The sequence below is a fragment of the Triticum urartu genome, chromosome 2 (assembly GCF_003073215.2).
Source record: "Triticum urartu cultivar G1812 chromosome 2, Tu2.1, whole genome shotgun sequence".
NCBI classification, from domain to species: Eukaryota; Viridiplantae; Streptophyta; class Magnoliopsida; order Poales; family Poaceae; genus Triticum; species Triticum urartu.
In genome coordinates this window covers 501,893,097-501,916,167 of record NC_053023.1, presented here as the reverse complement: position 1 = coordinate 501,916,167, position 23,071 = coordinate 501,893,097, and the positions used below count along the sequence as shown (strand labels likewise).

The 23,071-nt window shown below is 42.4% G+C and overlaps 1 protein-coding gene across 1 annotated transcript; it reads left to right on the top strand.

The window, feature by feature from the left end:
* The first annotated feature begins 18,244 nt into the window (after positions 1-18,244).
* LOC125538242 (cellulose synthase-like protein H1) lies at positions 18,245-21,587 on the top strand. The gene is made up of 9 exons (XM_048701518.1): positions 18,245-18,581; positions 18,683-19,013; positions 19,109-19,234; positions 19,334-19,453; positions 19,604-19,816; positions 19,906-20,026; positions 20,139-20,323; positions 20,434-20,784; positions 20,859-21,587. Exons 1-9 carry the CDS (start codon positions 18,331-18,333, stop codon positions 21,417-21,419), a joined length of 2,259 nt encoding a protein of 752 aa, XP_048557475.1. The 5' UTR covers positions 18,245-18,330; the 3' UTR covers positions 21,420-21,587.
* The last annotated feature ends 1,484 nt before the right edge of the window (positions 21,588-23,071 follow it).

Genomic DNA, 23,071 nt, shown 5'->3' with positions numbered 1-23,071 from the left:
ATAGTGGTCGATGGGTGGAGTAGTAGTAGTATATGCAGGCAGGAGTCGGCCTACTTGTCTCGGATGTGATGCTTATATACATGATCAGTGCCTTGAATATCGTCATAACTATGCGCTTTTCTATCAATTGCCCAACAGTAATTTGCTCACCCATTGTATGTTATGTGCTCGAGAGAAAAGCCTCTAGTGAAAACTATGCCCCCAGGTCAACTTGTATCATATATAAAAACACAAAAATACCTTGGTGTACTTTTTTACAATTTATCTTATCACCTACCACTACAAGATTTGATCCTTGGAAATAACCGCCGAGGGGATGGACAACCCCCTTGTTTCTGTTGGGTGCAAGTATTTGCTTTTGTGTGTAGGTGATGCTAACGAGGTTCCGTGTGGTTCTCCTAGTGGACTGGTAACCTTGGTTCTTAACTAAGGGAAATACTTGTCTCTATTGTACTGCTTCATCCTCTCCTCTTTGAGGAAATCCCGACGCAGCTCACAAGTAGCACTTCTATCCTTGCCTCTCTACGTATTAAGTTCATGACAAATAGAGTAATGCATGAAGTATGATGACATGACGTAGACAGAATAAAACCATGCAATATGATTAAATCCACTCGTTTTATCCTTAGTAGCAACAATACAAATACGTGCCTCGCTACATCTCCCATCACAAAGTGAGGTCACCGCAAGATGGAACCTACCACAAAGCACCCCTTCCACTAAAAATAAATCAATCTAGTTGGCTAAACCAAACTGATAGATCAGAGAGAAATACAAAGCTATAACAATCACACATAGTAAAGTTCAGAAATGACTCGATTACTTTCAATGAATAATCTGATCATAAACCCACAATTCATCGGATCCCAACAAACGCACCGCAAAAGATTACATCGAATCTATCTCCAAAGAGAACATTGTATTGAAGATCAAAGAGAGAGAGAGAAAGCTATCTAGCTAATCACTATGGACCCATAGGTCATGTGGGAACTACTCACACATCATCAAAGGTGCAACAAGGTTGATGTAGAAGCCCTCCATGATCGATTCCTTCTCCAGCAAAGTACCAACGAACGCCTCCAGATGGGATCGCGGAAGAATAGAGACTTGCAGCGGCAAAAAAAATGTTTTGTTTGTTCTTCTGGGGGTTTTCCAATATTTTAGAATTTATAGCGCTGGAATTAGGTCAGACGGAGTCACGAGGGTCCCACAAGACAACACGGCGCACCTTGATGTCTTGTCGTCTCATCATTTCTCTTCTGGACTCCCTCCGAAGCTTCCAGGTCTCTTTTGGTCCAGAAAAAATCGTCAAAAAGTTTTGTCATGTTTGGACCTTGTTTGGTATGGATTTTATGCAAAACAAAAAATAAGTAGAAACAACAAGTGGCACTAGGCACTAGGTTAATAGGTTAGTTCCCAAAAATGACATAAAATTACATATAAACTATATAAAATTAATAATATAATAGCATGAAACAATAAAAAATTATAGATACGTTCGAGACGTATCAGGGCCAACGCTACATGTTGGACCGATGACCCAGCTGCCACATTGACTCAATCGGTACACCTCAATTAAAAGGTGATGCATGCAGAGGCTAAAGGGCTCTGGCAGAGTAGTCTTGTTTCTCACTGACAAAAGTGTGGGATGAGGCAAGTGTTGCTCTATATGTTAGCATGCTTTTCTTGCTTTGGGAGAAAACAATGAAGAAAAAGGGAAGAACTAATGACAAGAGACTTACAAAGGGACCAGTTTGGGATAAAACAATGAAGAAAATGGGAAGAACTAGTGACAAGAGACTTACAAATGGACCATTGCTACCATTGAGCAATGGTAGGCTTGGATAGCAGCTTCAAAACAAATATCTACATGGAATGCATGGGGCATAACCTTCATGCTGCCACCATAGTTAATGCCCTGAGAGCTGGGGTGACCACATGAGCTCCAAACCAAATTACTAGGTATTTTGTGTGGATTTTTGTGAGATTTGCTAATTTATCCTTTGTTTCCATCAAAACTACATGTGATTTAAAGACACGCTCACCATGTGAGTGTGTGTTTGTGTATATGGGTTTTCCCCATACATATATACTAGATGATATTGTTGGAGATATGCCCTAGAGGAAATCATGTACGATAATATTTCCTATGTGTTTATGAATAAAGATAGTCCCTGGCCATTATCGATGATGTGTATCAGCGAGTACGTGACTTGTTTGTGGGACTATGCATTGTATGTTGACTGACCTAAAAGGTCCCTAATCAAAGGGTTGTGTGGATGCGCAACCAACTAGACTAGCATATGACAAGATGGATGGCTCGGTCTCACTAGCTATGGAGCATTGGATGCTAGCCGGATAATATGAACTCGGAAGGATCTGGTCGGATTCAACAAAATCGGATCCGAGTCCAGATAAGGACTGAGTTGGACAGACCCAACTATGAGACGCAGCGATATGTAACATGTGAGTCTCTAGTACAACATGTGTTCTACTTCTTAAGACCTGAGTTGTCGCATGTACTCGGGATGGTTACAAACTTGCTTTGGGCCGACCAAATGCTACTCCGTAACTGGGTAGTTATAAAGGTAGGTTTCGGGCTTGTCCAGACCCATGCTGCGAGATATGGTCAAGCAAGATGGGATTTACCCCTTCGATCGGGAGATATATACTCTGGGCCCCTCGTGTGATCCGACCAAGATAAGCATGGCCATGCGACAAGGATTATGAGATAATCTGGTTTGTGGTCAGCATCACTGGAATGAGAAAGAGGTCAGGCTAGCACAAGGATGACAGACTCGCCTTGAGTCCAGCAACATATATCGTGTGGCAAAGGGAACAAAAGTGTGACATGTTGTGCAGCTTGTAAAACGGCTTCATTATCTACTTGGTGGTCGGTACGCCTTGCTAGAGGCCGCTACCAATCGAGTAGGTCAGAGGTGATCTGGCCTGCGACCAAGCTGACTTGAACCTAATGGGTCGCGCTCTAAAGGGAAGGAAGCTATGAGGCCGGAACCGACTCCACGAGTCAGATATGATCCTACTCGGACTCGGATACAGGCCGAACAGACTTTGGGCTTTAGGATCCATGTGAGGTCCAAGTGTTGAGCCCGCGACGATGCCTATATATAGTGGATGTGCCGCACACTCATTCAATTGATCGCTTCGGCGCCATCACTAGGGCTTTGCATGTGTTGCAACTAGCCACCTCCACTCGACGCCGGTTGTGTGATCGGATCTAGCAGTCTGCCGCACGATGTTCCTCCTGCACGCGGATACAGTTAGAGGCCGTGCACCTGTGCCACTCCGGCAAACCTGTTCGTGGGATCCAATCAGCTACTTGGGAGATCGACGAGGAGGAGACGGCTCTGGCGATGCGCTGCCTCAACTCCACTTCTGCTGCACGACACTATGCGTCTATTGGTAACGATCCATGATCCATTTCCCATAGCATGTTCCTGGTTGATCCGCGTAGAAAAATTGTATATTGTAGCCGATGCACCTAGGGCAGAACCCAATAGATACCCAGTGCATTGCTACAGGATTTGATTCATGAAACAATGGCTTGATAACATAAGAAGCAAAATTTAAAATACATATGAATTATTAATATATTTGATTGTATACAGTTGTAGCTATTTATTCAATATAAGTAGAACAACTGAATGAAAAATATTTGCCCTTGCATGGTTGAATGTTGTAGTGGGTCATTTTCCATGCATGATTGCATGTTGAGGGAGATCTTATCCCATTCATAATTTTTAGTAAGGTGATATGCTTGCATATTGAGATAAATAAGCTAGTGGGATGACTCTCTTAGGTATATAGGATTAGATCAAGTAAAAGCATCTCTAGCAGATCTCGCAAAAGCTCTTCGGCCCATAAAATTGCGGCCATTTTGTAGGTTCTTACTTTTCTGGACCAAACAAATCCGCTAAAAGAAGCATGTCCCGTAATTTTTTTACAGGCGACCCACATATCCATCCCTCTGGTGCTATATGTATGGGGCCAGACGTCTTTTAGGGTTAGCAAACCCTATCCGTGCCACAATCCGGCCAGCCCCGCCGCTAGCCCTCCCCAACTCTGGCGACAAATTATGTCAAATCTCCTCCGCTTTTCCTTCCTTGATGGCCGACAGTGCTGGCAGCCATGGCAGGTCGCCTCCGTAAGCTCACACGACACGACCCGGACGCCGGCAGCTCCAGCCGGCCGGCTCTCCCGGAGTGGCGGGCGGAGCCCTTGGGCCGTCTTCCACACGCTCCACGACCACTTGTTTCCGCACTTCCGGAGGTGCCAGGAGGCTGATGCAGAGCTCGTCCGCGGAGAAAGCTTTGGCGGCCGGATAAGGTGTCGCCAACCGTGTTATTGTCGCCAAGGAGGAGCACGACCTCGCCCACACACTTCACAAGACCGCCGCCAAGTTCTGCCTCGGTGTCGATGAGTGACCGTAGATTTAGGGTTAAATTTGTAGCGTGAAGTTTGTATTTCCTATGTATGAACTATGGTTGTGATTAACTATTTTCTAGCGTGAATATGTTTATAAATATGCAGTACGGATTTACAGATTCTGCTTCACCAGAGCTTTCGCGTTACCGCAAAGCTGTTTTGGGGGGAATCCTAAAACAATTTCGCATTACGAGATTTTAGCGGATCTGCTACAAATGCTCTAACTTGATGTGTATTGGGAGCGGCTATTTGAGCCCGGACTCATTTGCACCCGCACGTGAAGAATAAATTTATAAAAATAGCAAAATAATACATTTGACATCTGAGATGCTTGAGTGCGCAATGTGCTTGCAAATTTTCATTGTGTTAGGATATTCGAGGAGCTCGTGGCAAAAAAATGCCCCTCAAAGAAACTTTGGAAAATTGTACTGTTTAGACCTGATATTTTTCTGGATGAGCTCCTCAAATGTCATTTGGGCACAAAAATTTGCATGCTCTTAGAAAACTCAAGTATCTTGAATGCCAAAAAGTTTGAACTTTATTATTATTATTTTTTGCTATTTTTTTTGTACACAGTACAGACGGAAGCGCTCATATATACGCGCATACACTCACCCCTATTAACGTATACACGCACACCCATCCCTATGAGTACCTTCGAGAGACTGAGCCGGCATATCATCTTGACATTTACGAAGCCACCGTAGGCGCCTCGTAGTCGATGAAAACGTCTACCCTCACTGAAAGTGTATCGCCGAAAATTCTAAAATAAATCAAAAAATAAATGCGAGCACCGGGACTTGAACCCTGATGGGCCGAGGATACAATTGTCCTTCTAACAGTTCAACAATCGATTGGTTCGCTTTTTTTTATCTTTTCGCAATATGTTGTTCATATGGAGCATCTGAGCCTGGGCTCACACGTCGATTGCCGAATGTATATATATTGTCTTATTAAATGCTATAACAGTGTTTTGCTGCAGCCCCGGTCGACCGTGCCAGTTTTTCCAATCCGATGGCCGTGAAGCCGGAGAAGATATGTATTCCTTAATTCTGGTGTATATATGTGATGAAACGTCTCCATCATCATGTTTATCCAGTGGAAAACTAATGCACCATCGACCATGTCATAGTCAAAAGCAAATCCTCCAAGTCCAACCACAGCAACAAGTGTAGCTTTCATGGTCTCCTCACTGCTCCTCTTATCATTTCCCCCTATTTTCTTCAAAGTGCGAAGAGGCACAAACAATTCTCCCGAATAAACAGGTACAGCTTGATGACAGGAGGTGGGTACATGCTGCGACATCATCCAACAGATACATTTTGTGAGGAACCTGTTTGCAGACGCTTTGCTAGCTTCAAGGATCCATCAGGAGCGTGACGTGAAAACGAGGTCTACGTCGGTACTGGACAAACCTGTGCCTGTCTCTGCATTACTATATGGTCCGTGAAATATCTGGCTGCGGCTGCGCGTATCAGGGTCGGAATATGCACCTTGAGGCGCCGTACATCACAATGCAGCTCTTGACCTTTGTTTTCTCGGAAGAGACCACACCACAACACTCACACAAGGTTGCAGTGATCATATTTGTCTCCGCTACAGCGAATGTTCTATGTTTATTTCTCTATAAGCGATGGTTTTAAAGTTCTCAATTTTCATACATCGAATATGCTACATGTGGTCCTTTCACCTTTTTTCGCCTTCTTTCCTTTCTGCATGTGAGATCACCTTGAACTTTTGGCGAAAACTAATGTGCCCGTGCGGAAACCACGTTCGATACTTGGCCATTCAAATCAGCTTCTTTCTGCATGTTTTTTTAGAAAGCTTACTTTTGCATATATTTTGAACGCCAATAACTGCCACACGTATGGTATATTCGACATGCGCCCACACACCGTGTGTGGTGTGAGCAGGAGGCAGCTCACACGGGTTGTATGTGGACGGACATTAGAATTGCCCACACGTGTGGGCGCGACTACTTCGTGCCACACGTTCAATAAGTACTACTCATCTTTACCCCGCGCGTGTGGCACGAAGCAAAAATGCCCACATGTCCTGGCGCAGCTACGTTAGGTACCCCGCGGGATGGCGATTTAGTTGTCATCCTGGTTGGCAGATGTAGTTATCTGGGATGGCAAGTGTGGTTGTAAAAGCATGGCAACTCTATCTGTTTTGATTAACTATAGTTGCCATGTCTAATTTATGGTAGTTGCCGCGTGTAATCAAATAGTAGTTGTCGTGTGTGATTAACTACTTGCCACATATGGTCAAACAGTAATTGCCATGTGTGTTTACCTAGTTGCCACGTGTGGTCCAACCATAGTTGCCATGTATTGTTAATCACAGTTGCCATGTGTGTTTATCTGGTTGCCACGTACGCGCAACTGCAGTTGCCGTCTAGCAAAGAATCACAGTTGCCATGTGTATTGACCTAGTTGTCACGTTCGCGTAACTGCAGTTGCCATCCACAACGTAAGAATGTCGTGTGGGCGAAAAGCAGTTCGCACACACGCGCATGACCTAGGTGGTGGCTGTGTGGGCAGAAACTAGTTCGCCCACACAGCGCAACTGGCAAACAGCATGGTGCGGGTGTGTGGGCAAAGTCTCCAACGCCTACACACCAGCCCTGTCCTACGTGACACATCAAATCCATCTTTTCGTGTCAAGATTCGTGCAAAAGATAATGAACGACGATCTAGGCGTGTGGGCCAGTTGGGAAACGCCCACATGGACATTAGTATTTCCGTATATTTTTTGCCAACACTTTATTGATCAATATGAATGTTCATAGAAACACATACTCGGTCATGAAGATGAATAAGCCACAGATAAGGATCCTGATCAAGTATAGCAAAGTGTTTGGCAAGATTGTGAACTTCGCTATTTGACGCTCTACCTTCGAAAATAACTAGACCATTATCAAAATACTAGCTCTGGAATTGAACTCTTTGACAATTGCCGAATAGACTCTTCCTCTACCTTCCTTGATATCGTCTACTACATTCTTGCTATCACATGTAATAATGAACTTTGACAGCGATAGATCTTTTGCTAAGACCAACGCTTCACGGCAAACTAATATCTTGAGGGTGGCCAGGTCCGTTACTCCCGATAGGACGATCGATGAAGACCCAAGTAGCCTGCTTTTTGCATGTGAGGTCATTAATGTGCCCAGACGTGCATATCGTGTCGTGCCTAGTGAGCTGGGCCAATCAATGATCAGCCTTTTTTAGCTGAATTCAGCATGGGCTTCCTTTATTTCGGAAAATGTTATATTTAGTAAAAAAGTATTTCAGAAAAACAAAAAACAAGTTATTATTGAAATGAAAAATGTCATAGATTTCTAAAAATGTTCAAACTTTAAAAAGTTCACAATTTCTAAAAGATTTCTAGTACTCTAATAAAATATATTTTTTATGTATTTTCAGTAATGTTTTAGAATCCTATAGAGTAATCTCCACTACTTCAAACCTAAGAGAGTCATCCTCGTTACTTCTAATTATCTCAACATGCATGTTTCGTGAACCAATCTGTGATTGGATGGTTAGAAAGACAGTGATATTTCCAATTCACCAGTGTTCAAGTCCTAGATTTGACACTAGTGCCCGCATTTTCATGGATTTATTTCAGGGCATTCGGTGATGTTCCTGTCGACTATGAAGACGTCTGTGATGACTTTTTTAAGATGATGTGCCGGTTCAGTGTCTCGGAGGTACTCATAGGGATAGAGGTGCATGTTTGCGTTCCTATGGGTGAGTATATGTGTGTATATGTGTGTATGTATGAGCGTCTATCTCTGTATTGTGTTAAAAAAAGGACACGACTATTATATAGCCGAGCCTCACGCACGCACATGGACCACTATTACTACCCCACTACTCCACACTCGTTATCTTTATTTTACTATATTTTCACTTAAACAACACCTAACTTTTATTTATAAGTTCTTTATTATTTTAAAAAGATATCTCTTTATACTTGCAAAGTAGATTTATTCATTGTTTCTAGATAAAAGAAATGTTCGGTGTGTGTAGGATCATATCAGTGACAAATAGGACCCGAAGAATACCAATCATACCTTTAGTTTATTGTGGGTTCAACAATTCATACTTATCACCTTCATTTTTGGAAAGTGCTACCACAATTCCTTGCACTTGAAGATCACTATCAGTGTCTGTGAATGCTCTTGCTCCTTCACAGCCCTTGGCTCTTCGAGATTAAGTGTAGCCAGGTCATCCTCTTCCCCCGAAGCCTCTCCTTCCACAAAATCCTTCGGTCTATCAACTGTTGGTATGTGCATCTTCTCTCCCTCCCGTGTCGCCTCCAAGTTAACGACTCCTCTTATCATTTGGTTTTGTCCAACGACGTCCATACAATCTCCACCTTCCTCCTACACACGGGCGACCTGCGTCGCAACAAGGCCACCCTATTGTCGTTGGCTGGGTGTGGTGATAGCGCCATCATGCACGATGAAAGGTGGATGCGTCATTGGCGGCGTTCGCCCCACCCCCGAGTCGCCTAACCCTAGGCCCAAAGAATTATCCATCAGATCCCCTTCTCGCTACTACTACAAACCCTTGTAACTGATATTCAAGAGTTGAGAGAGAGCTAATCCAGAGCTAGCATCTAGATCCATGTCAAGTACTTGCAGTTGAAGGAAAACACCCGCTTTTGACTAGGTTGAACCAACTAGTATCTTAGAAAGAAACTCGACTTATGAATATTACTCCTATAACTTCTTGGATAGAACTCTCTTAAACCCGAAAAAAAGCCAAGATGGTTGTTCTTTGCATCCTTTTTGTTTAACTTTTCTCTTCCTTGTTATTGTTGCAATGAAAAAGGCAGAACACCTCTTGTCAAAAAGAACGAAAAGACTTGGTGGCATAATGCCCAAGTACGTTTATGTTTGTAAGTCAAATTGATGACTTGTAGAGATTGTAAGACTAGTCGTACCAGGAGTAACATGTATTCTAATGCAATGCCAAATAGGCATATTAGGCTGGTTCTGATGCATGCGTGCTTAGGTGAGGTACTAAGAGTATTAAAGGACTTAGCAACTAAACTCCCTAATGGATAGGTTCTTAGCTTCTTTTAGCTAAACTATCTTCATTAATTTAGTCGTGGGATCTTAGTAGGAGAAGTGCATGGATGAACCCGGATACATATGAACCCATTTTGGAAAACACATTTTGCAATGTCAAAAAATTCTGAAAAAGGTGCACGCGGACATCTCCATATTCTATGTGTGTGCAGAAAATTTCACAGAAAAACAACTTTTTTTGTAGCCTGTGCAAAAAGACAAAATTTTATGCCGTGAAACGCTATTTAGAAGCAGTAAATTTTGTCTTTTTTACTGAGACAAAATAAAAATACTTTTTTACACAAAACTTTGTGTCGTGAACATATCTTTGTCAACATGTATGCATATTTTTTTTAGAATTTTTCAACATTACAAAACACGTAAAAAGTACATTTTTGAAAAGCAGGTGTAGATGCCCCCGTGTGCAGATCGTCCACTCTCATCTTAGTAGTATGAAACTTTGTGGCCTTTTGGGGGCATGTTCTTAGCTACTAAAATTGCTTCAATAAACCACATAGAAATATATTCGAACTGAGTCCATACATAAAGTGCCATAGTATTAAATGAGAAAAGAAATGACGATGGTAACATCACAAAGCGTTTAAAAAAAAGTCTTCGGGCTAATAAATGCAACCAACTACACCCTCTATAACTTCTTTTAAACGAGAATATTTTCAAAATTGAACAAAAAATTGGAAATGCAATTTTTTTTTCAAAAAGTGCAACACATTTTGAAACTCCGAACAAATTTTGACAAATGAGAAGGAAAAATTGAAGTTCCAAACAACTTTTAAAAATACAAACAATTTTGAAACTTTGAACCTTTTTTATAACACAACAATTTTTTGTAAGTTTCAAACTTTTATGAAAAATATGAATAAATAAATAAATATGTTGACTTTTTTGAACTTTGCAATTTTGAAAAAGAAAAAGGAAGAAAACAAGAAAACAAATATATTCGAACCTTCTAAAAGGTTCTAGAAGGTTCCCAAACTGGTAAAACCGACATAGAACCATCTAGAAGGTTCCCAAAACTGGCATCTGCAGAGGCAATGAACAGATTAAAACGGGTTGGCCCATGTTCACTTGTATCGATCGGATTGGGCGAAACAGTGATTGTTTGACACAACAAGCGTCAAATAGGGTTTTCCCACAACAGTCGCCTAGTATTGCCAAGGTCTGAGCATTTTTCTCTTTTCTCTTTTTTCATTTTTCTTTTGTTTTTCATTAATTCATTTTTCTCTTTTTTAACTTTATTATTATTTTGGAAACCTGTTAAAAAACTTGTTTGAAATACCAAAAAATGTTTTTGTTTTCAATTACTGTTTACAATTTTAAAAAATATTCTGCAATGTAACATCACAAAATTCTAAATTTTGGAATGTTATATTAATTAAGTGATAATGATTGCTTGAGTGATTTGTTGTGTGAAATTGAGTGAAATTTGAAACTTTTTGAAAGTTGAATGAGAAGGAAATGAAATGACTTTCCCAAACTTTCACCTTGCATTTATGATCTCCATGAATTAAAATTAATTTCATCACAAAACCCTACAGTGAAGATGATATGACTTCTTCCATTTAAGTAAATGAAAAGGGTTTTGAAAAGATTTGAGTTCCATTTGGAATATTCCAAATTCGGAAACTTTATGCAACTCAATGAGTTTCATGAGAGAAGATAAAATGACTTCTTCAAATACTAAGAAAGAGGGTTGGAAGTTTCAAAGAATCAAAATTGAAAGTCCCTTTGAAGTTATTTTGAAACCCCCTTTCAATTTGGAGTTATTTGGTTTTATTCAAATTATTTTTCTGCAAAAATAAAATATATAAAAAATAGGGTAAAATGATTCCCTATAGTATAAAAGTAGATAAAAATGAGTTTGAAATCATTTTAGTATTTTAAAATATTTTTATTTGGTTTTTAAATGAACCACTAGTACTATTTGCTTTATGTAATTTTTTGCGGAATTTATTTGCCGCTGAAAATATGTTCATATTTTAGTAAATATTTTTCGGAAAATGTTTATATATAATATGCCTATATAATATTTTGTTTTATTTTTTTATTAAGTTTTCCTTTCTGTTTCTACTTAAAAAAATGTACGTGCGGCTCATAATTATTTGTCACCCACATGCGCAGCATAGTAGACAGGCCGGTCCGTATATTTCTTGTTCTCTTTTTATTTTCGTTAAGGTTTACAATTTTACTTTATTTATTTATTTTTCTAAAAAATAAAAATTTCAGGAAAGAAAAATATTTAAAAAACTTCCGTGCAGTGTATGCGCACGGCCGGGCCAAACTCTTAGCCCATGCGCATGATTTTTTTCAATTTCATCTATGTATGTATATCTTTTCTCCCACATTGCCTAGCTTTTGACTCCTAAGTCTCTTTTTAATCTATAAATATAGAGTCATAAAGCCTTCAAAAATCATTCGATTCGGTTTAAATCAATATTTTGATTTGACTAGATTCACTAAAGAAAAAATATATTCCTTCTCTCTGGCGGGACTTCTCAAAATTGTCTACTCTCTTCGAAGTCGTCTTTTCTCTACCTTATAAAGGTATCTTTCTTCGTAATTTTTTATACCACCATAGCTTATTATTTTTAGACTAGCGTATGGTAAAATAATTAGATTATCAATTAGTCTTTTTATTTATATATTACACCTAGAATTCTTTTAGCTATAGCTCTTTTTTTCTTCCGTAAAACAGCTTGATCCTAATTTTTCAGATAGCCATAACTTTTTACTCGTTCATCCAAATTAGATGAAACCAACGTCAATATTTTTGTCTTAATTTCACCTATCTACTGAATATATCAAATAAACTTTTTGCAACTTTCAAATTTTGAAATTTTCGATCATATCTTTTTATCCGTACCTCCGTTTCCAATGAACACAACTGCATCGGATTCGTATTGAAGTAATCTTTCCGTTCGCACAATTAGTGTCATCTTTCCAACATATAATTTTGATCTTAGCCAGTTACTCTGCTAGTCCACCAAAGAGTTGTTACACAACATTCGAAGCAGATTCAATGCTATGTTGAATTACTTGATCTGTTATTTTCAATCTAGTAATTCTTTTTCCTACATTTTCATATTGACTTCCTATATCCAGTAGCATCATTAGCTTCAAACTATTCAAACCTTTCAAACTATTCGAACCTTCATTTGATCATATCTTGTAAACTGTAGCGCATTTTCAATTGATTCCTTTTGCAATTGAATCACTGGACGTAATCTATCATCTTGAGCCATCACCATACTTTTTCAACGAAATTAGGATTTGATTTTGTAAAATAATTTGATTTGGTTCATTTGGAGTTTTTGCAATGTTTCTTTGCCTTTTCTTTTGGATCTTTGAGTGATTGCTTATGTGTGCAAATAATTGCTTACGATAGATTGATCGGAGTGTGGCGAGTAGAACTACCAGAATTTTGAGTGCGAAGAATCTTCATCAACAGTACAAGGCAAGTTCACATCTTGATCATAATTTTCTATACCCAGCTTTTACTATGCATTAGTTCACCCTTACAAATTTGCATGAGTAGGATTGGGAATTGGGGAATTGCTATGTAGTTCATGAGGTAGGAACCTATTACCTTTGATTACCCCGGGATTATTCGTTATGTCATATATTGCTTAGCCAACCTCGTAGACGGGGATTGGTATGTGAGATTCATGCAAGTTATGGGAAAAATAATAATTAAGGATAACTTAAGGTGCAACATCAACACACATCTGGGTGAAATGGTTGGGGCACCCTGGAGAAACCAGTGGCTTGCCCGGGCACCTGGAGAAACCAGTGCTTGCCCAAGGGGATCCCGGAGGACCCGTGGGATCACCCTATGAAATGCCACCTAGGCTCAAAGGGATCATACGATATTTCATGCCTAGACGCTTCCGTGTGGAGCCACAAGCTAATATGAGCTCTGGCGTAGTTGAGTAAGTTGTGGGAAACCTTTCCATGATAGGCTAGCAGATGTAGGGGATTGTAGGTGTACCGGCCTATATATCGGTTAAGGGGACCTCTTCGAAAAGACAATGTCTCAATCATCCGGTTCTCAAACATCAGGTAGTGCGAGGAATTCAACGAAGGAGATCGAGTCTTGTGGGGAAAAGTGCGCAAACCTCTGCAGAGTGTACAAACTAATCATGATTAGCCATGTCCCCGGTTATGGACAACTTTGAGTATCTAGAAGTGAATTATGTGTTGATCTCATCATATCACTTAATTAATGTATTGAGTTTTTAATGACTTGGGAATTTTGGGGTTGAGTTGGAAGAACCTTCTCAACAATGGCATAAACTTGGTAGTAAAATAAATTTTTTTCTTTCTTGTAGGAAAAAATTAGCTTTATGCAAAAAAAATAAACTTAGAGCCTCTACCAGCCAAATATGCATATAGAGATAGGCATTTTCATTATTACTCTATGGTGTGAAATTGCCAATACATTCAATGTACTGACCTACATAGCTGCAACGTCTCATGTTGCAGGAATTCTGCGACGAGTAAGTGATACATTAGGGTTACGATGTCTACACTCAACTTTGCCGTTGGTGTTGTTGGGACTCAACAATATTGATATTACTTCCGCTATATGGATTGAGGTAATAGTATTTTCGTTACTTTTGACATGTGATTGCACTCTGTTATAAATCTTCGAGTACTGTGTGTGTCAGCATACCGATATAGGGATGCCACTTAAGCACAGATACTTCGATCCATTCGGGTCGGGTCGCTACATGCAATTTCAATAGATGTTCATGTTTTTGAATTTTTTGTTCGCAAATTAGAGATATGTTTGTGTTTCAAAAAAAATTCATAAATTTATACGTGGATTGTAATTTGTTTCAAACTTTCATCAATTGTTGAATTTTTTTAACGATTTTAGGAGAAGCGTTCAAGTTTGTAAAATTTTCATCCACAATTTAAAATTTCGAAATTGTTGATAAATTTCAAGAAATGGTCAGGACATAACAAAAATTTCATGTTGTGGTAATGATAGAAATTGCAAATATAATTAGGAAAAACTACATGCTCGCAGATGCAACCGTTTGGCCTACTCTAGCACACTACTCTTAATTGGTGGTATTTTTAGGACTATGGATAAATGACCCCAACTTTTTGGGGTAGCCTACCACGGACATATGAGGCATTCATGGCGGGGGTTGAATGGCTCCTAACATTGTTTGCATGTTGCGACGCGTTCGACCATTTATCGGTCCTTTTTTATCGAAAAAACTTTATAAAATGCAAAACTTATCAAAAATCTAAAAAATATGGCACGATGCCTTGAAGTGGTAATAAAAGTTGGTGGAAAAAAATTGGGATCATTTGATGGATATTAAAAAACAACGTGCTTTCAAACGACCCCTTCTGACCAAACTAAACTCCCTTCGTTGAACATGATCTATTTTTAGACATCTTTGAAATGGCCCCAACTTTGGCAAGCAGATGGGCGCGCCCATGGTAGAAATCCATGTCTGGTTTGAATGACTTTCGACACCAGTAAATACGTCGCAGGCTCTGGGCAGCAAGTTGCGACACGTCTGGTCATTTATCAATGTTTTTAATTCAATAAAACTACAGAAAATGTAAAAGTTGTCGAATACCCGGACAGCTTGGCATGGTGCATTGAACTGGTCATACAAGGTCATGGACAAATATTGGGGACATTAAAGGGATGTCGAGAAACGAGTGCTCTCAGACGGACCCTTCTGGACTACCTGAACACTCTCCATTGAACATGCAACTTCTGCAAGCAGGTGGGCATGCCCATGTTAGGCATCCATGCCTAGTTTGAATGGCATCTGATACCGTATGCATGTTGAGACACGTCAACCCATTTATCGCTATTTTTTCACCAAGAAAACTCCAGAAAATACAAAATTGGTCGAAAACCCAAATAACTTGGCATGGTGCCTTAAACTGGTCATACAAGGCCACACAAAAAACTAGGGCAATTTCAAGGATGTCGAGAAAAAATATGCTCTCAGACGGAGCCTTCTAGCCTACCCGAACACCATTCATTCAACATGGTCTATATTTGGAAATCCTTGAAATGAACCCAACTTTTTCAAGGAGGTGGGCATGCCCATGGTAGGCATCCATGACAGGTTCGAAGGAATTTCGACACCGTTTGCAAGTTGCGACACATCCGACCATTTTTCAGCCTTTTCTCACCGGGAAAACTTCAGAAAATGCAAAAATTGTCCAAAACCCAAACAACTTGGCATGGTGCCTTGAATTGGTCATACAAGGTCATGAAAAAAAAGCAATGTCATTCCAAGGATGTCGAAAAACCCGAACACCCTCCGTTGAACATGGTCTATTTTGGACATTCTTCGAATGACCCCTACTTTTTCAAGCATGTGGACATGCCCATGGCAGGCATCCATGTCAGGTTTGAATGATTTTCGATACCATATGCACATTGCGAGACGTCCAACCATTTATCAGTCTTTTTTCACCGAGAAAACTCCGTAAAATGCAAATCTTGTAAAAAAAACAAACAATTCGGCATGGTGCCTTGAATTGGTCATACAACGCCATGAAAAACAATCGGGGCCATTTCAAGGACGTCGAGAAATAACGTGCTCTCAGACGGAGCTTTCTGACCTACCCGAATACCGTCCGTTCAACATGGTCTATTTTTGAACATCCTTAAAATGACGCCGACTTTTGCAAGAACATGGGCATGCCCATGATAGGCATCCATGTCATGGTTGAATGATTTTCGACACTGTACGCAAGTTGCGACATGTCTGGCCATTTATTGGTCTTTTTTGACCGAGAAAACTCCAGAAAATACAATTTTTAAAAAACCAAAATAACTTGACATGATGCCTTGTATGCCTTGTATTGGTCTTACAAGGCCATGAAAAAATAGGGCCATTTCAAGGATGTCAAAAAACAACGTGCTATCAGGCGGATCCTTCTAGCTTACCCGAACACCGTCCATTGAGCATGGTGCTTTTGTGCATCATTGAAATGACCTCAACTTTTACCACCATATGGGCATATCCATGGTAGGCATCCATGCCAGGTTTGAATGACTTCCAACAACGTATGCAAGTTGTGACACGTTCGACCAAATATTGCTTCAAATTTCAAAAAAAAAATGTTCTTCTTTTTCAGAAATTGTACACAAAATCAAAATATGTTCACATTTGAACTAATGTTCAGAAATTTTAAAACATGTTCATGGTTTCAAAATTTGATAACAAATTCAAAAATGTTTAGAAATTTCAGAAAAGTTTGTGGTCTCACAATTTGTTCACAAATTTAAAAAATGTTCAGGACTTTCAAAAAATGTTCGCAGTTCCAAATTTTTGTTCATAATTTCATCAAATGTTCAATTTTTTAAACTTTGCTCAAAAATCAAAAGTGTTTGCAGTTTAAATTTTTTTGTTTGTAATTTCATCTAATATTCAATTTTTAAAATTATTGTTCACAAATTCAAAAAAATCACGGTTTCAAAAATTGTTCACAACTTCAAAAAAATGTTCACATTTTTTCAACATTTGTTTGCACTTTTTAAAAAAAATGCTCGCATTTCTGCAACATTTGTTTGCGCTTTTTTCTAAAGAATGTTCGTGATTTGAAAATTTGTTTTGATTTTTTAAACAATGTTCCAGTTTTCATAAATTTGTTCACAAGTTAAAAAAATTGCACTTTTTCAAAATATACACTTTAAAAAAAATCTAATTTTTTACTGTTGCTACAGTGATAGATTCCGGTTCCCAACAGAACATGGTCCACGGCTGTAGTTCGTTCTTATAGTATACACGTTGTTCTACATTCAACTGTGCTACGTGTTGTTCTACACTTAATTGTGTTCTTTCACTTCCGGAACATAAGATATATACACGTTTCGACGGACGACCCATCATATATATGAAGGTGGGTATGATTTGGCAAAGATCTTATTGCGAAGGTTGTATCGAAGCTGGACTCTTAGAAAAATACGAGCACCGATGTTAAGTGTAATACTTGATCCTGATGGGTTTGGAATATCATTGTCCTTTGAACCAAGTACAGATTAGTTCGCGCCATTTGCCTTTGCTGTATGAAACTCTTGCGGCCGGTACCAATTCAACGTAGCCGGCCGGGGCACCATTCGCTGGTCGACTTGTTAATCTCGGAAGGAGCCGTGAATCGATCCCAGCCGTAGGTACATCTATCACTGGACTGGACGGCTCACATAACGTTGTACCGAGCATTTGTGTAACAATTTCTCAAAAAAAAAAATTGTGTAACAAAAAATAGTCGCTGGCGACTCGGCGAGCTCGCTAGGCGTGACGTGCATGGGTCCAAGCTCGCTCGCCGGCCGCCATACAATAATTCACCGTACGTACGTGAGTGATGTCGTCAGGGTCAGGGATAACAACGTGCTCGTTCCCATTCTCCCGCGTGGATCCAAACTGGACTCCTGTTCTCCACACGCCATGGTTTTGATTGGATCTGGCTGGGCTGGGTGGTACGCCGAGGACCAAGTGAGCAGCGAACACACACCTCCGTAGCAAAGAGACAAGAGCACCATCCCTATCCCAAAGATTATCATACGGTGGTTCATGGCAGAGACCAAGTAAAGATAACTTTCTCTTGTCCTCCGACTCTCCCAGACCACATCACAAAATCATAGAGTAGTTTTCCTTTTGTCCCGATCGGAAATGCACCGAGGAGAGGATAGTTTATCCGGTCTTTATAAATGCACTCTAGCACTCGTTTGCTTGTGGTTGTGGGTGGAGCTGTGGTGTCGTGCTAGCTAGCTAGTCTGCTACCTCTCGGCCGCGGCCATGGCGGGCGGCAAGAAGCTGCACGAGAGGGTCGCCCTGGGGAGAACTGCGTGGATGCTGGCCGACTTCGTGATCCTCCTCCTCCTCCTCGCCCTCGTGGCCCGCCGCGCCGCGTCGCTCGGGGAGCGCGGCGGGACGTGGCTGGCGGCGCTCGTCTGCGAGGCGTGGTTCGCCTTCGTCTGGATCCTCAACATGAACGGCAAGTGGAGCCCCGTCCGGTTCGACACCTACCCCGAGAACCTCTCCCACAGGTACGTACGTTCTTGTGCACACTAACTGCAAAATAATGTTGACCTACAGCTTCGTGCAGCTTCTTCCTTAAACTGTGTCGTGTCTGTGATGATTTTGCTAGGCTGGAGGAGCTCCCGGCGGTGGACATGTTCGTCACGACAGCGGACCCGGCGCTGGAGCCGCCGTTGATCACGGTGAACACGGTGCTCTCGCTGCTCGCCCTGGACTACCCGGACGTCGGCAAGCTGGCGTGCTACGTCTCCGACGACGGCTGCTCCCCGGTGACGTGCTACGCGCTGCGCGAGGCCGCCAAGTTCGCCAGCCTCTGGATTCCCTTCTGCAAGAGGTATGACATTGGTGTGAGGGCCCCTTTCATGTACTTCTCTTCCGCGCCGGAGGTTGGCACCGGTACAGCCGACCACGAGTTCCTGGAAAGCTGGGCACTCATGAAGGTTAGGCGCCATGGTGACCATTTCAGTTTCCATAATGTTTGGTCGTCCATCGTCGTCATGACCATGCATCTTCCTCGTGTACGTGTGACTTTCAGACCGAATATGAGAAGCTGGCCAGCCGGATCGAGAACGCCGACGAGGTCTCCATTCTGCGTGACGGCGGCGAAGAGTTCGCCGAGTTCATCGACGCCGAGCGCGGGAACCATCCTACCATCGTTAAGGTCGCCGCACTGACCATGTCCATGTACATCGTGTCATGCCAAACGCGTAGCAAATCCGTCTCGTGCTAATATCGTCACGGTTAACCTGTGTGAGTTCAGGTTCTCTGGGATAACAGCAAGAGCAAAGCAGGGGAAGGATTCCCACATCTGGTGTACCTCTCTCGAGAGAAAAGCCCCAGACATCGCCACAACTTCAAGGCCGGTGCCATGAATGTTCTGGTGAGCACTCTCTTGTACACAACAGTGTTTCACTGGTAATCAGTGTGTCACACAAACAGCACAATAAGTGGCAGTTGAAAGTTCAGACATGTGTACAATGCGCTTGATAATTTGCAAGCAAATAATTAAGCTGAGCGTTTCGTGGTGCAGACAAGGGTGTCGGCCGTGATGACCAACGCTCCAATCATGCTGAATGTGGACTGCGACATGTTCGCCAACAACCCGCAGGTCGCCCTGCACGCGATGTGCCTCCTGTTGGGGTTCGACGACGAGATCCACAGCGGGTTCGTCCAGGCGCCACAGAAGTTCTACGGTGGCCTCAAGGATGACCCCTTTGGCAACCAGATGCAGGTTATAACCAAGGTACTACATATGCATGTGCACAAGTGCTGTTGTGGTAGTGCACCACTAGGGTAGTGTTACAGTTGCACTGGTTTTTCTGGCATGTTCAGAAAATTGGAGGTGGGCTCGCCGGGATCCAAGGCACCTTCTACGGCGGCACGGGCTGTTTTCACCGCAGGAAGGTCATCTACGGCATGCCGCCTCCGGACACCGTCAAGCACGAGACAAGAGGTAATAAAACTGGGCACGCACAAGATGAGATCATCCGACGTAAATTGAAGTATTTGGTCAGTGCATTTCAGTTCCACTAGGGCATATCAAATGGCTGTTCTGAATTTGCCAGGTTCACCATCTTACAAGGAGCTGCAAGCCAAGTTTGGGAGCTCAAAGGAGTTGATCGAATCATCTAGGAACATCATCTCAGGGGACCTGCTCGCTAGACCAACCGTAGATATATCGAGTCGTGTCGAAATGGCAAAACAAGTAGGCGACTGCAACTATGAGGCTGGCACATGTTGGGGCCAAGAGGTGTGCTTAGCTTCGTTGCCGTATTTTTGCAGGTTTTGCTACAGTACGGCCACATCTACACACCTTCTGCAGTTTCTCTCTATTACAGTTTCTTCCATGTATTTTTGCAGATTGGGTGGGTCTATGGATCAATGACAGAGGACATTTTGACCGGTCAACGGATCCAGGCGGCGGGTTGGGAATCGGCCTTGTTGGACACCGACCCACCGGCATTCCTGGGATGTGCTCCGACCGGTGGACCAGCCAGCTTGACCCAGTTCAAGAGATGGGCAACAGGGCTTCTGGAGATACTCCTCAGCCGGAACAGCCCCATCCTCAGCACCATCTTCAAGCGCCTCCAACTCCGGCAATGCCTTGCCTATCTCATCGTAGACGCGTGGCCCGTGAGGGCGCCTTTCGAGCTGTGCTATGCGCTCTTGGGACCTTTCTGCCTTCTCACAAACCAATCCTTCTTACCAACGGTACACACATTTTTGCCATGACCCATTACTACATTGCTCATAGCTGAAATTTTAGTGCATTTGCCGTTTTGCAGGCATCAGATGAAGGTTTTCACATCCCAGCGGCTCTATTTTTGACTTACAACATATACCACCTGATGGAGTACAAGGAGTGCGGGCTCTCGGTCCGCGCCTGGTGGAACAACCATAGGATGCAACGCATCACCTCGGCCTCCGCCTGGCTCCTCGCCTTCCTCACCGTCATCCTCAAGACGCTAGGGCTCTCCGAGACCGTGTTCGAGGTCACCCGCAAGGAGAGCAGCACGTCATCCGATGGCGGCGCGGGCACCGACGATGCCGATCCTGGGTTGTTCACCTTTGACTCGGCGCCCGTTTTCATCCCAGTGACGGCGCTCTCAGTGTTGAACATTGTCGCCCTCACCGTCGCGGCATGGCGCGCCGTCGTCGGGACGGTGGCGGGCGTTCATGGTGGCCCGGGCGTCGGAGAGTTCATGTGCTGTGGCTGGATGGTGTTGTGCTTCTGGCCATTCGTGAGAGGGCTTGTCAGTAGTGGAAAGTATGGGATCCCGTGGAGTGTCAGGGTGAAGGCTGGGTTGATTGTGGCTGCGTTCGTGCACCTCTGCACAAGGAACTAACCGGCGGGGCTGGCCATCGAAATATTTGAAGCGTAATTTCGGTTCTGTGCAGAACTACTCCTACCACATTTGTAATTAAAAGCTTGTTGTTAAGGAAAGTTTGATCCAATTCTTTCAAAACACAACAAATGACTAAACTGAAAGGAAATATGGATTTGTTGATCGTGATTTTGATCAGACTTAGCAATGTCTTATCTAACTCCTGTGCCATTTGGTTTTGTGCGGGGCTTCGTGTGATTTTTCCCAGTTTTTCATTTAGTTGATTTATGATTTTTTTATTACTCTACTTTGGATTCCCTTTTTTCTTTCTCTACACTTTCTTTTCACCTGTTGGTTGTGTGCAACTACATGCCCACTGGTCACCTGTAGTTGCATGTCCACTAGTCGCGTGCAACCGCATGTCCAATGGTTGCACAAAATTACATGTCTACCGGTTTCCCGCAGCAGCATGTCCATCAGTTGTGCACACTTGCGGTTGCATCCCTGTGTACATGTGCACAACTGCATGTCCATCGCTCACACACAACTACAGTGCACACCTACTGACTGAGTGCAATTATATTTTGCGTATCTTTTTAAAAGTAATACAATAAAAATGTTGAGAATAAAAAATAAAAGGAAAACAAAGTAGAAGTGAAAGAGAAAAAATAGCAAATAAATTCTATGGTGATGATTAGAGCTAGCCACACCCAAAATTTGTTACATGATGTCTGCATCTTTTTCTGTCGAGTCCAAAAAAACTTAACTAGCCTTGCGTCGTCCTTGCGGGCGACATGGGCGGTGGCAAGATCGTGCTCTAGCCCATCGTGCCAATATACACCGCCAGACAAAGCCCTCATAGCTGGCGGCAACGATGTAGTTAGTAGGTTTTTTTGTGAGGGGCAACGTTAGTGCGGTAGCTGCAGCCGAGGACACGTGGGGCCTAGGGAGGTCTATCACCTTAAGTTTCTTGCCTCTAACTCATAAATATCCCCGAAACCCTTCTTCAGATTACCATGATTTTTTTGCGGTCGCCACTTGGGCATTCAAGGCGCGAAATCAATAGTCATGTTTTTGCGCTCCACCGGAAGGGAATCACCGTCTTCTTCTTCCACATCAATATGTAAATATAGATATATCGTGATTTGTACATTTGTTGTTTTGCAGGCATCGGATGAAGGTTTTCGCATCCCAGTGGCTCTATTCTTGACCTACAACATATACCACGTGATGGAGTACAAGAAGTGCGGGCTCTCATCCCATGCTGGTGGAACAACCACAGGATGCAACGCATCACCTCGGCCTCCGCCTGGCTTCTCGCCTTCCTCACTGTGATCCTCAAGACACTAGGGCTCTTCGAGACCGTGTTAGAGGTCACCCGCAAGGAGAGAAGCACATCCGATGGCGGCGTAGGCACCGACGAGGCCGATCCTGGGCTGTTCACCTTCGACTCTGCGCCCGATTTCATCCCGGTCATGGCCCTGTCAATGCTGAACATTTCCGCGCTCACCTTCACGGAGTGTCGCTGAAAGGATCGATATAGTTGACTAGAGGGGGGTGAATATGCAACTAATTCTTTTTAGCTTTTCTTTACCAAATTAAACTTTGCAACTAAGTAGGTTGTCTAGATATGCAACTAGGTGAGCAACCTATATGATGCAACAACAACAAGC